At 37.4% G+C, this 18,035-nt stretch overlaps 1 protein-coding gene across 2 annotated transcripts; it reads right to left on the reverse strand.

Annotated features, from left to right (window-relative positions):
* Positions 1-250: 250 nt before the first annotated feature.
* Positions 251-12,739, reverse strand: LOC129276410 (dol-P-Man:Man(5)GlcNAc(2)-PP-Dol alpha-1,3-mannosyltransferase-like). 2 transcript variants are annotated; one of them, XM_054912783.2, is made up of 9 exons: positions 12,340-12,739; positions 9,262-9,361; positions 8,188-8,335; positions 7,207-7,367; positions 5,790-5,910; positions 4,427-4,632; positions 3,826-3,896; positions 1,625-1,760; positions 251-1,374 (listed from the first exon to the last, which is right to left on the reverse strand). In XM_054912783.2, the coding sequence occupies exons 1-9, from the start codon at positions 12,503-12,505 to the stop codon at positions 1,197-1,199; spliced, it is 1,287 nt and encodes a 428-aa protein (XP_054768758.2). In that variant the 5' UTR covers positions 12,506-12,739; the 3' UTR covers positions 251-1,196. The 2 variants fall into 2 exon arrangements, with proteins under 2 accessions (XP_054768758.2, XP_063965354.1); XM_064109284.1 differs by having other exon boundaries at positions 1,625-1,756; positions 3,822-3,896; positions 12,340-12,554.
* Between the last annotated feature and the right edge of the window lie 5,296 nt (positions 12,740-18,035).

Consider the following 18,035-nt stretch of genomic DNA (forward strand, 5'->3'; position numbering starts at 1 on the left):
TCTAGAGCAAACGCAAGCTAAGGGGTGAAATCGAGCCCAAGCAGCTATTTCAAAAAAAAAAATCTTAAAATGGAGATTAAAAAAAAAAAAGTTTAAGAAAAGATATGACCAATCTGGATCTACACCAGTATAAACATACATGTAGGTAACAAATGACCTATTTGCTGTAAAACAAATTGTTATAAATAAATAAAATTTCTTTTATCGTCATTGTTCAACAATATCGCATGTTCAAACATAGTAGCACTGGACAGAGATTTACAACCAAATGCAATGCCACATTTTGCATTTGACATATTTGAAATACTGCAAGTACGGGAATGAGTAACAGAAATAGCCCATTATTAATGGATGGCATAAAACTAAAGGTAATTCATGCACACAACGAACTTCTAACCAGGGGGGTATACAGATTTAAGTGTGACTTAAAGGTGAAAAAAAGTAGTAGTAGCAAACACTTATTTCATGAGAAAGTCTTTAAAATCAAGGTTAAAAGCCACCATATTATCATCGATCTAGTTCTGGTACATTGAAATAAACTTTATCTTTGTGAAATCATGAAATCTTAGCAGATGATCACTAACTCAAAAAGGCATATGTGGGACAGTATATTAATAATGTTTGGAAAAACATCCGACATTTAATGGAATTCCGTGCCTATTTTGCTCATTTCTGAGCACTTAGACATTTTTTTCCAGAACCATTAGGCACATATTCTTATATATACATACAAACACTTGTGTGGTCATTTCATTGGATTCTGTCCGAACTCATTTTGAGATCATTACCACACCTAAACTGGTATTTATCTTTAAAATTATGCTTATTGCCAATGCACGTACATGTACAAAATTCAATGTACAATGAGCATGATTTGATCAATGCGATGCTATGCCTTTTATACTGCATGCAATTGGACATTTAAGTACAACTCTTAGCCCCCCCCCCCTGGGGTTGTTATCTTGAAAAATAAAAAGATTTTCTAGGAGTATCTTTCTAACATTATATCCATCATGCATTTAATTTGAATTCAAATATGATCTCTGTAGATGAATGATGTTAATATATCAAGGCCATCCCTAATTCAAATTTCTTCAATTTGTGGCAAGCAAACATTATTTTAAACAATCAAAATTTGTTGAAAGTTATCACCAATAATACAAAATAACGAGAGAAAAAATCTAAACTGCTTGTACCTATTCATCTTTGGCATCCTGTGATATTTGCGATCGAGCTGCAGCCGCCCCCTTTTCTTCCTTACTCCACCATAGACCAATTAGAATGGCCATATGACAACAGTGGAGGGCACCAGAGCTTAGCGGAGTTGATGGGTATGTGTTCCAACAAAGTTCTATCACACCAAGAATCAATAATCTGCAGAAGAAAAAATGATAATTAAATTTGGATGGTTACGATGACGACGATGATGACGACGACGACGATGATGATGAAGATGGCAATAATGATGACCATTATGATAATGAATATGACGACGACGGATGATAATGATGATTATATGATTATGACGATGATTGATGAAGAAGATGTGATGATAATGATGATGGACAATGACGATGGTGATGTTGACGACATCAATGACAATGATCCGTCTTTTAAAACTTACCTTATCATATCAGGATAATCTGTGCTCCATAAAAGGTATGGCAGAGTATGAAAGTACCAGACGTAGAACTGATAATGAAGGGTACGACTAAAGGCCATTCCTACAAAGTTAGATGTGAAGAGGGTACCTACAATATGTACTATGGAGTCAAGGAGAATTGCAAAGAATAATTTCAATACAGTATCATTACTCTCATCACGGGGGGGGGGGAGGGGGTGGGGTCACAAAACTGGTCATAAACGCATCACAAACAAAATTATGAACAATAATATAGCAAGTTACACGCGCAGGGTTCCCGCAGAAATTTGAAAACAAAATTCCATGACTTTTCCATGACTAAATTGCTGTTTTCCATGATTTCCTTTCTGGCACGGTGTACAATATCAGACACGTTATGATGGCCTCCACCTGAGAGTTGCGAGACACGACAAACTGCAAAGCTGCCATAGCCAAGAGTAAATGCAATTCCATGACTTTTCCATGACTAAATTGCTGCTTTCCATGATTTCCTTTCTGGCAAGGTGTACAAAATTAGACACGTTATGATGGCCTCCACCTGAGAGTTGCAAGACACGACAAACTGCAAAGCTGCCATAGCCAAGAGTAAATGCAATTCCATGACTTTTCACAAATTTTCCAAATTCCCTGACTTTTCCCTGACCACAAATTTTTCCAGGACTGTGGGGACTCTTGACGTGTTTCTTACTGTTTTGTGACCATCCAACTCAAAACCCACAATGGATCGGCCAAAATGGATTTTAAGATTTTTTAAAGATCCTATCCCTTAACTCTATTAATGACATAAAGCTTATAAATTTTAAAGTCCACTAAATCCACACAAGTACTTGACTTAATGTAGAAGCATTCCAGTGAGAGCTTCAAAGAATATTAAGGAAAAACAAGGTTTGAAGTTTGGATTCATTTAAGCACAGCACATGCACTGTGCCAGCAGGGCCCAATCGTCCAAAGAATTACGATTGATCCAATCAATCATAACTCTATGGAAATCCATCAGTGTCATCATTTTTTCTTCAGAAAATTTGCAAAATGTCCTTTTATTTGTAAAGAAAGACGAACACACCAAATTGTCCAGAAAGCAATTAATTTATGAATACCGTAAGTAACGGTGTATTAACCGCACCTTTTTCTCGGCGGGATATAAGCAAAAGTCGGGGGTGCGGTTTATCCACGGTGACGGGTCTGAGCCCACCCGCGTAAACCCTCCCGAACATGTAAGAAGTCTGCCAGTTCACAACACATCGAGTGGCCGGGCGTAGCCGCCCAGGGCAATGTCGTTTAGAGGGGTATGAGCAGCGGGTAATGGGAAGCGATTATTACGATCTTAATCAAATAGTGTCCATAATAAATGCACCCACCTTCATGACACTAATTTCGACTTTATTCTCGATTCAAAGCAGCGAAGTTCCCTGGCTAAGTTCAAAGAGACGCCAAGCATTCTCGGTAATAATTTGTCACAGCTGAGCAAGAGCCGAGAGCTAGCTTGCGTTGTATTGTGGTTTTAGTGCGACTTAAGCTGGCGCTATTCATTTTAACCCCTCAAAGTCCCGTTTCGCGCCAGCTTATTTTTTTCTTTCCTGTTTGCTTTTCATAAGACACCATGTACATCGTGCACCACGTATGAGAGAGACGGCACGAAGCCGTAAAACAACTGGAAAAAAATGCCAATTTCTTTATTTTGTAGATGAATTGATCAAGAACAGCAGATTTCCGCATACCGGTAATCTCTTTGAATACTTTGAAATCTTTAACTTAGTTTTTGTTTCTTCGTACCTCAAATATGCATGTAAATGTGAGAAGGATTTTTTTTTTTTTTAGTCCAAAGTTGGGGGTGCGGTTAATACACGGGTGCGGTTAATACACCGTTACTTACGGTATACATCATATCTCGAAAACATCTGATTAAACTTCCAGTAATCCATAAAAAAATAGTGCCTTGAAACCTTGTGTTTTGTTTTGGTTAACCTAAACAAAATCACATTTTGACAGAATGAAGAAAGGAGAAACTCTCTCAGATAAGCTAAGTTTCTAAATTCTCATTTCTGAAGAACGAATTATTACTTTGGATAATTACAGAAAACTTTGCCTAGCAACATATTGTTGGTTTGAGGTGGAGGGTCACATTATTTATGGGTCATGGAAGAATTGAAAGTTAAGATATTTATTATTTTCATAAAGGATATAATTCTCATTTAATACACTCTTCTCTGGCAAGGTGGGGGCCTTTAGAAGAGCAAAGATGCCTCCATTCCTCCTGTGAATAAAAACAAAATAAAAAGAAGAGATAAAGACACATAAAGAAATGCCACACACCAAAACCAAATTCTGGTTCGCTTTTCAACAATATCCATGAAGAGATGTATATAAACATTGATTGAATCCAAAGTGAAAGACTTTCAAACATAATGATACAAAATTTGTTGGTCTTAATGATGGAAGCACAGGAGTACTATTCTGAATGGAAATTTTGTAAAAACAAAATCCTTGGTCTGAATTTACTAAAGAGATTTAAACTAGGAACAGTATGTACATGTAACCATGGACTATGCAGACTCCTCATATTCAAGCATTTATCATTGTTCATGCTGAAATACGCACAAACACAAAATGTGCATGCTCAATCCATGGTTTTGTAGCCTGTCCTAATTTAAACCTCTTTTGTGAATTTGGGCCGCTGTGGCAAAGTGAATTAGTCTCCGGGTTGTTTGTTATGAAGGCAAAAAAAGTTTTTGGTTTGGGTGATTTTTGTTGTCTTATGGTCCAAGGACCTGTATGTATTCTCACCTGTTCCAACGATGGACAGCAAAGAGAAACAGGACAAGAAGGTGAAGAGCAAGAAGACCCAACTGGAAATGACGATTTAAGAAGAGCTCTTCAGGAATAAGTCTCCAGTTGACCGTCCACTTGTAGAAGAACTGGCGGCTGATCTCAAATGACCGTAGGATATAACCTTCGGGGTTGGCTTGTAAGAAGGGCCAAGCAAGGCCAAGCTATGAAGATAATACAGGAATGTGAATTAAGGCTCATGTATGGTAAGAGGTTATGAAGCAATAGATGCACTACTCATTGGCATCAACTTCAAATGCATGATGTGCACCCTACAGAGATGTTGGGTGCTCAAAGACCTCAATGTGTTGGACAAAAGTCACAAAAATTACACAAAATTTATAACAGATACAATGGAGATAATTTGCTTCATTACAAACATATCTAAGGTTTGCTGTGCTATTTGGACAAAGGCACAGACAGCAAGCCTGGTTAAGGTTCATTACAAATTGTAGATTGTTTGCTTTATTACAAAAAGATCTAAGGTTTTCTAGATGTTACCTGGACATGAGCACAGACAGCAAGCCTGGGTATGGCCCTACAAGAACAATGTGTCCTATTTGTTTTATTACAGACAAAAAGATCTTAGGTTTTCTATTTCACACAGTAGAGTATTTGCTTTATTTCAGACAAAGGTCTTTTGTTTTACACTGTAGATTATCTGCTTTATTACAAACAGACCTAAGGTTTTCTATTTCACACTAGATTATTTGCTTTATAACAGACAAACAGATCTAAGGTTTCCTATGTTACCTGGACAAGAGCACAGACAGCAAGCCTGGGTACAGCCCTACAGAAACAATGTGTCCTATTTGCTTTATTACAGACAAACAGATCTGAGGTTTTCCATTTCCCACTGTAGATTATTTGCTTTATTTCTGACAAACAGATCTGAGGTTTTCTATTTCCCACTGTAGATTATTTGCTTTGTTACAGACAACAGATATGGTGTTTATCTGTATTACACTGTAGATTATTTGCTTTATAACAGACAAACAAATCTAAGGTTTCCTGTGTTACCTGGACAAGAGCACAGACAGCAAGCCTGGGTATGGCCCTACAGAAACAATGTCCTATTTGCTTTATTACAGACAAACAGATCTTAGGTTTTCTATTTCACACTGTAGATTATTTGCTTTATTTCAGACAAACAGATATATCTATTTTTTTGTGTGTGTTACCTGGACATGAGCACAGACAGCAAGCCTGGGTATGGCCCTACAGAAACAATGTTTCCTATTATATTTTCTATTTCACACTGTAGATTATTTGCTTTATTACAGACACACAGATCTATGTTTTTTTTTTGTGTTACATGTACCTGGACAAGAGCGCAAAGAGCAAGCCGTGGTATAGTCCACCAGAATCCAAACTGTGTCAGGAGTAGAATCAGAAGGGCTGGAGCAAACAGAAGGATGTTCATCTTGATGCTTACTGCTATACTGTGAATATCAAAGATAAATGGTAACGATTTAAAAAATGAGCTCATATAGAATCCAATCAATTGACCACCCAGGAATCTGTTATATGCCAAAGAATTCTGGAAGACATTATGTTATTGCTGAGAAATACACAAAACAAGCATAATAATAATTCGCTTTTATATAGCGCTTAATACATCGGAACGACATGACTAAGTACTTAACCGATATATTAATACCCCGGTCGTCGGATTCAATCAGTCCTTCCCGCACACAATGTGTGCACATCCTCCACTCCCTGGGGAGTATTCCAGTTGGTCGCCGGTGAGGCGCACACAGTACTGGACAAGCTACAATGAATTTCACATCCTACCGGGTACCCATTTCGCACCTGGGTCGAGAGTGGCAAAGTGTGGCTTAACGCCTTGCCAAAGGACGCCAGACCGCATCAAATTTGAGCACGATGTCGGATTGTTGGGTCTTTTTCAAAGCAATAATGATAAACTGTCTCATATTTGCAGGCAATTACACAGAGTTCAGTTAATGTAACTGTGTCAGTTTTTTAGATCTACAATGATATAGGGACTTAGTGACAATCAACCTTGGTTTTGACAGACTTTTGCATAAAATCAGAGTTTACTAAAACTATTCTCATTTATCTTGAGAAGAAAACTTCATGCTACAAGATATTAAAGGGGCAAATCAGAAGAAAAAACATCAATTTAGGGTTATAAAGAGAGTCATGATATGGGTGTACTGTTTTAATCTTGTATCTCAAAATTTCGCAATAAAGTCAGCTCAGTTTCTTAGCTTACATGTTATCTTGGTGAGATTATTATTGTCATGCTTTTTATACGTTTCTCTATTCATCAGAATAAACTTGTTTGGGTGGACATGGCTTTAAAGGTGTCCACCCAAACAATTTTATTCTGATGAAAGCTTAGCAATCACAGATTAAATGTTTATGATCGATTACATTGACTACAATGCACAATCAATCGTATTGTCAGTCACTAAGCCTTGTGTTTAATAATAATACTAATAATAGCTGGATTTATAAAGCGCTTTTTGCCAGAGGATACAAAGCACTGCTATTATTACCCCGGCTTTTGCATGCAAGGAATTACTCCTGCCGGGTACCCATTCACCTCACCAGGGCCAAGTGCAGCACAGTGTGGATAAATGTCTTGCTGAAGGAAAACACGCCATGGCTACGATTCGAACCCACGACCTTCTGTTTCAAAGGCGAGAGTCAGAACCACTAGACCACGACGCACCCACATATACAAGAATACAAGACACAGATCAGATACAAACCTGAAGAAGAAGCACCCTATAGTCCAGCGGTTATCCATGAACAAACAGATGGCTACATAAAGGAAGTACATAGCGACTGGATCGTTGAAAAGACGTAGAACGTAGATGGAATGCACTCGATACGATGCGCAACACATGAAGAAAAACACATATGGTGGAATCTGTAAGAGAGGATATAAAGCGAAGGCATATTAAGTATTGCAAGTACCGGTTAACCTCATACAATTTTCAAAAATGAAATGCTGCAATTATAAAAACATTACACATGTAGATGTAGAATGAATACAGATGGGTTGGTAATAGTTACAGCTTAGTTTCAGAGTTACTTACTTTTACTTACTTACTTTCACTTACTTACTTTTACTTACTTTTATTACTTACTTTTACTTACTTACATTTACTTACTTTTTCTTGCTCACTTTTACTTTCTCACTTTTACTTACTCACTTTTACTTACTCCCTTTTACTTACTCAATTTTACATACTCACTTGTACTCACCTGCACTCACTTGCATTTACTTGCACTTACTTGAACTTACTTACACTTACTTACACTTACTCATTCACTTACTTACTGACTTACTAACTTTACTAACATACATACTTACTTTGTCAGTCAGTCAGTTACATATTTAGTTAGTTAATTAGTTATTATTTAGTAAGTTAATTAGACAAATAGTCATTCAATTGGTTATTAATTAGTAAGTTAATTACTTAGTTATTCAGTCAGTCAGTTAGTTAGGTAGTTAGTTTGTTGAATTGGTTAGTCAGTTAGTTAGTTAGTTATTAATTAGTTAGTTAGTTAGTTAGTTAGTTCAGTTACATGTCAGTTAGGAAGTTAGTTTGTAAAATTGGTTGGGTAATTACTAGTTGGTTGTATACTTAAATACTTAATTAAGTAATTTGATGGTAATTAAGTCGATCAGCGAGTCAGTCAGTTGATCAGTTTGTTGGTAAATAAGTAAATTACATTGGACTAACCTTTTTTGTTCTCATGTAGATCTTGAACACCATGATGAGATTCATCAGGTATAAACCCATAAATATATATTGCGCAAGCTTGATGTTGGTTCCTGCGTCGGTAGCATGGTACAGTGCCATGAAGATATACACAAAGCCAGCTGGGTACCTAGAGGACGGGGGGAAAAAAGAAATTCACTGAGAAAATCTTTTGAAGATACTTGAATGGAAATCCATAAATTAGCCAGGGGGCCATTTCATAAAGCTGTTCGTAAGTTAAGAGCGACTTTAAGAACGACTGGTGATCATATCTTACGCGCTAAATAATCACCAATGAACATTTAATGGTGAATATTGATAACTACAAGAAAGGATCACCAGTCGTTCTTAAAGTCGCTCTTAACTTACGAACAGCTTTATGAAACGGCCCCCAGGTCCTGTAATACAATTATTTGCGATTAATAGGAATCATACTCTTATCACCTATATTTGTTTATCATACGCATAACATAATTTCCACAATTCCCTATCATCACCATCCCTAAATGTACAGTCCACCAGGTTGGTGTATCATCGTACTTGTAGAATTGTGTAGGAGTATGTACAGTGCTGTGGAAGATCTATTCTACGTGCGGTTAAATCAGCGCAGTCTTAGCGCAGTTGGATTTTCTGCACCTTAGCTTCCAGGCTGAGGTGCAATTTAGTTAACTCTAATCAGAAATGAAATGACACTGAGTTCTATAACTTTCTAATAGAATTTTTTTTAGTCGGTCCCATGTATTGAAATCATTTGTTGGTTTGTTTTGATACACACCACCACGCTTATGTCAATTTATCTCTGACAATGGTTCAAAAGGGTTCTGACATAAAAGTAAATTATATATCAATTAATACTTCGAGCCACTCTACACTTAGCGAGCTCTTCAAGGTAGCGTGATGTGCCAATCCTGGTATTTTGCTGACTGAACTATACAGATACAGACAGACATAAATGTTGAAGGTATTCTGGATCTGGACGGTTGATGCACAAACGCCTGGTGTGGCTATCCCGTACATGTATTGCGATAGATCTTATGCTTTACAAAAACAACTTACACCAGAGGTCCTGTGTCACCCTTGAGTTGCATATAGTCATAAGTGCCATTGATAACTCCTTCTACTTCCTGCATATAAGCCTTCCAGTCAATCTCGGTATCTGTAGGAAAAGAGGGAGTGAAATAATTCGCCTGTTAAATACTGAATGTACAATAAAACCCATTTTCATTTTTCGGAGAAAATGACTTTTCATTGATTTTTTTTTAATTCATGATATGTGGAAAAATACTCTCATATGTCACAAATTAAAAAATATATATTTTAATATTAATATTCTCACACTGTCACTAGTTATTATTTTGTATTATTTTTGCAACTTTTTGCAAGGGTCAACTTCCCCTTCAAGAAGGTCAAGTCGACTCAATTTTCAAGTTCAAAATAATAAATATTGTGGGCATATGATTAACAATAACAGAAAGATGAATTAGACAATAGTCTATGAATTTAGTCTTTGTCATTCATTTTTTAACAAAGATCATGAAGATTTAAACAATTAAGATTTTTAGCTGGAAATGAACACTCATCTGTAAAGAAAACACGCATATATTTTTAACAAAAATATTGGCGAACATTTCATTATGAGAATGATAAGTTAAAAACCTAATTGCAGAAGAGCTTTTGTCTGTTAAAATTTAAGCTTAATTAAGTCTGATTTGAATACTGGGTAGTCTCTCTCTCTCTCTTGTTTCTTTCCTCCATTAAGGTCGAACTTGGACATCGCTGATAACAGTAAAATTGACTGAAGACGCTTCCTATGAGTTGCTAAAGTTAGACAGGTTACCGAGAACCAGGGTGACCAGACGTCCTGTATTTCCCGGGATCGTCATGTATTTTGCTCGTTTGTCCCGGCGTCCCAACAAACCCTTCCCAGGATTCCTTTTTGTCCCGTATTTCAGAATATTGACAAAATATAATTAAAGTGAAGAATTTTCATCAAATAACCAACAGTTAACGAAGCAGAGACAACAATAAAATTGATAAATGTAGACTTTTGCCAGTTCTGAGGTGATTTTCTTGCTATTTACGAATATTTTCTTTGATCTACACACAAAGTCAGCATACATGTACTGGCTGCATGCACGTGACCTGCACTACATCCTCCTGCCTGTGTGTGGCAGGCTCTAGCTAGGCATGTAGGATCGGAGCAGATTCTAAATGGTGCAAACAATCTCACATGATAAACAGTTTTTCCACCACAATAATCACAAAATCAGCGGGAAATTTTGTTTATAATATGGATTCTCAGATTACTGATTTAGTGATGTAATCAGAGGAGCAAGTTATTGAGTTTTCATAACTAGATAGTTGTTTCAGCTTTCGTTTTGAGTCTTGTGATTAATGTGAACTTCTAATAATGAGAGATGCCTGTGTGTGATGCCCCGATGTTTCATCTAATTTTTAAGTTTGAAAATGTTTCACTTTGAAATTTATTCATTTCTATTAAAAACACTTCAGTTTTCTAACAATTTTTGAAATATATTAAAAACCCCAAATATATTAAGATGTTAGATTGGATTTTTTTTGCTTGAAGTTTGAACTTTTTTCCTCTTTCTTTTCTATCCTTCTTTCTTCATCCTATCATTCCCGCTTGCCTTTTTTGTTCCATCTATCTTTATTTCCATATTATTCCTAGCTTTCTTTCCTGATCCTTTCTCCCTTTCTGTTCATTTGTTTCTTTATTTCCTTCTTTCTCTTACTTTCCTTCTTTTTAAAATTTCCATTTTTAATTCCTTCATTCTTTCTTTCCTTAAACTTTTCTTTACTTCCTTCTCCGTTCCTCTAATTTCTTTTCATACTTTCTCTCCCATTTTCTTTTTTTTCATTCTATCCTCTTTTTCATTCTCTCCTCCCTTCATTCATTCTTTCTTTTCATTCTCTCCTTCACTCTTTCATCCTTTATTTTCTTATTTTCCTCCTAATTCTTTTCCCTATTCTTTCTTTACCTTCCTGTTTTTCTTCTTTCTTTCTTTCTTTGTTCCTTTCAAAGAATGAAGGAAACATTTTTCTTTCCTTCATTCTTCCTCCTTTTTTCTTAATTTTTTTAAAACTTTCTTTCCTTTATTTTTTTCTTTCACACATTCATTCATCTTCCCTTCCTTTCTTTACTTATTTCAAAGAATGATGGAAACTTTTTTTCTTTCAATTTATTCTTTCTTTCATCCTTTTATTCTAACTTTTTTTTTTTTTTTTTTCTTTATTAATATTCATTTTTTCTTTCTTTCCTCTCAATTCATATTTTTTCTTTCCTCTTTCTTTCTCTCCTTCATTCTTTCGTTCACCCTCCCTAATTCCTTTTCTTTATAATTTTTTTACAAGTCTAACTTGTTAACACTAACACTACAGTAGCATTGTGTAGACTTCTTGTTGATTTTTTTTTATTAAGACCTGGCTCGGTCGAACCGGCTTGGTCGATCCGCTCGTGCATCATGCTTTGTCCATTGATTGTCCCGTATTTCATTCAGTAAAATCTGGTCACCCTGCTGAGAACTTTGGCGGGTTATGTGAAGATTAAGTCGTATGGCAAGTTCCTCCAAGTCTGCGCACACTCGTATCTGCGCAATTATAGTAAAACTAGAAGAAGATACGCAACGAGCACGAACTCTACACATGTAATAAATGGACAGGTATTCATAAAAAAATCTGACTCAAAATGATGGAAAAATAATGAATTTAGGGCATTTCATGTGACGGCCTCAAAATGCAGCCTTTCTCATCAAAATCCCCGAATTGTGTACAATGTGAATGAAAATGACAGCCGGAGGTTTTTTCAAGAAAATCCTATAATTTTATAAAGCCAAGCCCAAGGCTATATTTTCTTTCATTTTTTAATGATAAATTTAGTACACTTAATAATAATATAAGGAACATTATTAACTGAAAGATTTTGTGAAATAAGAAGAAATTCATGTTAAATCTATTCTTAACTCAAAAATTGTTAGGTGCGCAGACTTGGGGCCCACCAATCACCATCATAGTTCATACTCGTACGCGTTGTGTCGAGTCTACTCTATTCATTTTCGCAACAAAATCTCAATGAATGGGACTGAATGAAAGTGGAACAAATACTCTGGAACTTACACTTCACTTTTTCGATCACAGTAACGTTCACAAATATCTCTGAGATGAAAAACACAGTAGCAGAAAACCACAGATACTTCCTGTCGAAAAGAAGAGTCTTGATAGGAATATCATATCCACTGCGGGACGGTTGATTTTGTTGGTTTTGGGGTCGGGGAGGAGGCATCTTGAATTTACTTCTTTATATTAGATCGAGACGGTACGTGGCACCGTGTAACTCGACTAAACAAACATTCGTGCAGATGACAGGCAATCGCGATTCGACCCAAAATAGTAGGCTTATGTGTGATATCCTTAATTTTGCTCACTGAAAATAAAAATTTCAGAAATTTCCTGACCTTCCTTTTTAAAAAGTTACCTAAACTTACGTGAGTGTTCGAAGTCAGAAGTCAGATGCCACAATTTAGCCTCGGCCCTGCCTTCCAATCATAAAAAAACCCATACAAAACCCGGTAGGCCTATGGGTTTCAATTTCACAATATGATTTGTCAGTCGATGAATAAGTTCATTATTTTTCCCATTTTTCAACCCAGACTACATGACTGTGCTATACAAGGCGACTGGTTCTTAATTGCTTTAGGCCTATTTTTGGGACCTGCATGGGCCTATTTTTTCTTCTTCGATCGTTAATGTCTGCTCTCTGTTATACCCCTGTCACACTTATTCGGAATCAGCAGGAATCGAGCAGAACCAGCCGAAATGAAGAACTTTCAAAATTCGTGCCACATACGGGAGGGAATTTGAAATTTTCACTACTTTTGCAAAGATGTCGTTCGAATACTTAGAACGTCCTTTGATCCCGCCTTCGATGATTCTTGCACATTCCGGGTGTAGGCCTACTGACCAGGGGCGTCGATCCATTTTTCAGATTGGGGGGCAAAATCATGAATCAACTTTCCAAAGGCGCTCGATCACACAAAACAAACAAACTCACCCACACACACACACACACACCCTTATATGCCTTTATATATATATCTATACACACACACACACACACACACACATATATATATAAATATGTATATGACTCATGAGATAGAGACACATATCTCACCAAGAAATTAATGCGAGCGCGAAGCGCGGGCTGAAATTTTTTTGTATACTGATCTGATAACAGGAAAAAGGTGCCTGTTTAGGACTGTTTGTCATGAGGATACATATCTCACTACACAGATAATGCGAGTGCCGAGAGCCGGAGGTGAAATCATTATATTCTGACCTGTAAGCTTGTTATTCTCTGCATTTTTGGTTCCAATGATTAAGATGGTTATCTAAAAAACAATAGATGCGAGCGCGAAGCGCGAGCTGAAAATTTTGATATTTTGATCAGAAAAAATTGAGATTAATGGACGTTTTTAATTAAGAACAAGATATATATCCAACAAAAGATTATTGCAAATCGAACCGCGAGTTATTTTGAGGCTTAGAACTGAAAACGGGACATTCTATTCACCTATTAATCATGAAAAGTATGGGTTTTTGCTACAGAAATGATGCGAGCGCGAAGCGCGAGCTGAAAATTTTTATATTCCAATCTGAAAAGCGGACATTTTGAGCATGATTTTAAATAAAGAACGAGTTGTGTATTTCGATCTCGCTTGCTGATTTCTGTGTAACATTACAATCTTATTTTATTTTTTACACATGCGGAATTATTGGGGGGCAAAACGATATGTTTGCCCCCCAATATTTTCATTGGTGGGGCGATCGCCCCCCCCCCCCCCTGCCCCCCCCCCCCCCCCCAGGATCGACGCCTCTGCTATTGACTGTCGAATGCAGCTCGAATACAGTCGGAACACAGGAAGAATATTAAGAATGCTGTTAGAATGCAGCAAAAATATTTAGAATGCAGTCAGAGAGCAGTCAGAATGCACTTCGAATGTCGTTCGATATTTCTCCACTTCGAATGCACTTCGAAAGTTTTGAACATGAGCAAAACATTCGGGCCGGTCACAAGAATGGACCCGAATGTCTGGAATGCACTCAGAATGCAGTCAGAGTTTTTAGAATGCGCTTTGAATATCCAGGAATGTACCAAGAATTTTCATTCCGACGGCATTCCGGCTCATTCCGCCTCTAGTGTGACGGGGGTTTTAGATAGGCCCTATTCCTTTGTGTGACCGTATTAGGCGTGGTTTAATAAACTAAAAGTTTCAGTGGCTTCTCCGCGGGGGCTTGAGAAATTCAGTTCGACGTTGCCTTAAAACAAATGGCATATCGTGGACAGTATATTGTAGGCCTATACGTATTGTAAAATTCTACATCTTTAAACTTCCTGAATGGGATACGTATAGGGATGGCCTCACACAAGGTTTCTTCCTTTTTTGGCAATTACCTTCCTCACTTTCTTTAAATTTGATTTACATTGTCTATTTTTTTTATTGTATTTTAATCTTGATCTCTTGAGGAGAAATAAATGAAACTTGAAACTTAATGGTCCAGGCTGAAAATATTTAAATCTCAGTAAATAGAGTAAAATTCACAAAGCAAAATGCTGAAAAGTTCATCAAAATCGGATAACAAACAACAAAGTTATTGAATTTTAAAGATTTAATTTATTCCGGTGAAACAGTTTTAGGCATGTCTTTATGTGGGCTGAATCAGTCCACATAAAGACATGCCTAAAACTGTGCTGATGATGTCATATCCCCACTTGTTCTTTAGTATTTTATAATATGAAATTCGTTTTATTTAAAAATATTCTACCAAGAACTAAAACAATTGGATTGACAACTGATTAAGTGCATTAGTTATTTATTGCCGCAACTTATTTCATCATAATGGAGACACATCATTTACACATGTATGAAAAAATGAAACATTTGTAATAACATAAGAAAAAGGAAAGTGGGGATGTGACATCATCAGCCCACCTAATGAATATTCATGACGAGCGCATATAACTGTTTTCACAAAATATTGATAAACTTTAACATTTTCAATAACTTCGTTATTTGTTATCCGATTTTGATGAAACTTTCAGCATTTTGCTTTGTGAATTTTACCCTATTTATTTAGATAAATATTTTCAGCCCGGACCATCCCTTTAACATGCGGCTGCAAAAGAGCATGACCCGGGATCGCGCCTTATACAGGCACATTAGTGGTGCACACATTATAATGTGGAGAGTATATAGGTCCCTAGTCAAATTTCAGAGGCGTAGCCTGATCTTTTGGGGCAGGGGGCGATCGCCCCTGTGAAAATATTTGGGGGCAATTATATCGATTTGCCCCCTCCCAATAATCTTGACAACTTTAAAAATGAATAATTATGCAGGGGCCGCAGAAACGCCGGGGGGCTGGGTGGCCCACGCCCCCTTCTTTTCCCAGAAGCCGGTGTACAAAAACGTAAAAATGACCAAAATTCTGATTGTGATTTCAAAACCGTCCCGATGCCACTTTTATGCAACGCAAAATTATGTTTGAAAAAAGCAGCGGAATGCACTATAGGCTCTATTATAAATCATAAAACCTGCCACAAATTTCTATCAAAGATAGAATAACTTATATATAGTCAATTTTTCGACGTGCTTCAAGCGGAAAATTCCTCACTATAATCATGATAATAAAAATTTTTGGCGAAGATTTTGAATATTTTTGCACTACCCCCCCCCCCATCCGAAATGTGGATCGACGCTTATTTTTAATTCTTGACTAAAACGCTGTTTAAGATTTTATACAACGCAGCAGGCTGTTTACTATATAAACCTTACAGTATTTGTTTAACCGTTTAAAAAATCATGCTTAATTCATTGAAGATTAGATATTGAAAATTAAACTTTGTTGCTTAAGATTTAAACACTTGTTTAAACTGTTTAAACAATTACTGTAAGGTACATATATTAAACAGCGTTGTATATTTTTTTTACTGTGTAACTAACGCCCGTATTGTGATTGTAAACTAGATTTTAATTTTTACTCTGATTTAGAGTTGTGGTTTAACTATACGGATACCCAATGGTAAGTTATGTAAAGAGGTTCAATGCACTAGCGTACCTACGGGGGGGGGGGGGGGGGCAGAGGGGCAGTCTGCCCCCCCCTGACGAGCCACCACCCATGCAAAGCCACCACCCATGCATGTATCCCTGCCCCCCTGACGAGCTTGAAATACCTTTTTGCCCCCCCTGACGAAAATCCTGGAAAATCCTAGGTACGCCAGTGGTTCAATGTATCAGCCCATTTGACTCTCAAGTACTAAATAATTGGGAAAGATCACATGCCATGTAGATAAACTTGTGGAATTTTTAGCTTCCCATATTTTTAAGCACAGAGTTAGATCTGGTCTAAGCCCGAGTTCAGAATAGGCCTACAGGCCTGAGTGTTTTAAATAAAATTAGCCGGTCAGGGAGAATAGGCCTATAGCGACCGAGCCGTTTTCTCAACAACAATTATCCTTTAAATAATTTGGAAAAAAATCAGAGCGCTTTTGATAAAAATCGACTTATACTCGATGCTTTTCCCACTGCGCATGACTTTGTTACCCCATGGAATTGGTGGGGCTAGGGGGGGTCTTAGCGCCACAAATTTCCCGGGTAGTTAGTACGAAATGCTTTTCACACTGCATTTCCTTAATCCCATATCTTATTTTGGTTTCACACTGTCTTTCTTAACCCCATATGGGCCTACTATTACGCCTTAATCCCGGACTTTCGCACAGCTCATGAATATTGATGATTTTGCTATACACAGAGCGTGGCAACGTGAAATTTCGACTTCTGTGATTGGCTATAATGCTCTGAGCCCCACTTTTCCTTAGCGCGGTTTCGTTTCACACTGCATCTCTGAGCACCGCAATAGGACCGTACTGTTTACCGTGCTAGCCCACTTTGCCAAAACGTAGTGTGAAAACGAAGTGGGCTAAGCTTAACCCCGGGAAATTGGTGGGGCTAAGACCCCCCCCCCCATCCCCACCAATATCTCGGGTATTATGTGCAGTGTGAAAAGCATACAAAAAGGAGGGTTAGCCGGCTTATTGCGGTGCTAAGAGATGCAGTGTGAAACGAAACCGGGCTAAGGAAAAGTGGCGCTAAGCACTAACCAATCACAGAAGTCGACATTGCATGTTGATCACGCTCTGTGTGGCAAAATCATCAATATTCATGAGCTGTGCGATAGTCCGTAACCCCCGGCAAAGCAAAATAATATGGGGTTAAGGGAGAGAGTGTGAAAGCAAAAAAAAGATAGCATGGGGCTAAGGATAGGGGAGGCGCGATAGCTCAGTCGGTAGAGCGGGGGTTTCGGATTCCGGTGACCCGGGTTCGATTCCCAAGTGGTGCGCTAGTGCCCTTTGGTAAGGCATTTATCCTCATTACCAGGTCCCTCGGAGAGGACCTTAAGCCGTTGGTCCCCTGGTTGCTTGCTCACAGGCATTCGTGCTTTCTTAGCAGTCAGGTAAAACAACCTCGGTATAACATAGTCCGGGGTTAAGGAAATTAATGCAGTGTGAAAACTTCATTATAAATATAGAGAGAATTAATGTATTTTGCATTTAGATGTTATTTTGCGAGGCCGACGTGTAGCGATCGAGAAAATTTTCGAATTTGAATAGTCGTGCAGGGCGTATAGGCTTAGGCATATAAAGCTTCAATTTTAGAGCTCTTGACGACATGAATAGAAAATACTGCATTATTCAATACGTGTAGGGCTTAAATATTATGGAGGTCTATATTTTTCCTAGTGTGGTCGATTTTTTT

This window comes from Lytechinus pictus, chromosome 14 (assembly GCF_037042905.1).
Source record: "Lytechinus pictus isolate F3 Inbred chromosome 14, Lp3.0, whole genome shotgun sequence".
Taxonomy (NCBI): domain Eukaryota; kingdom Metazoa; phylum Echinodermata; class Echinoidea; order Temnopleuroida; family Toxopneustidae; genus Lytechinus; species Lytechinus pictus.

Excerpts from the sequence above, each read along its gene's own strand:
- LOC129276410 (XM_054912783.2), bottom strand. The coding sequence starts at position 12,505 with ATGCCTCCTCCCCGACCCCAAAACCAACAAAATCAACCGTCCCGCAGT. Across the intron at positions 8,336-9,261 it reads GGTGACACAGGACCTCTGGT|GTACCCAGCTGGCTTTGTGT; the intron begins GTAAGTTGTTTT and ends CCCGTCCTCTAG. Across the intron at positions 3,897-4,426 it reads GCTGTCCATCGTTGGAACAG|GAGGAATGGAGGCATCTTTG; the intron begins GTGAGAATACAT and ends TTTTATTCACAG.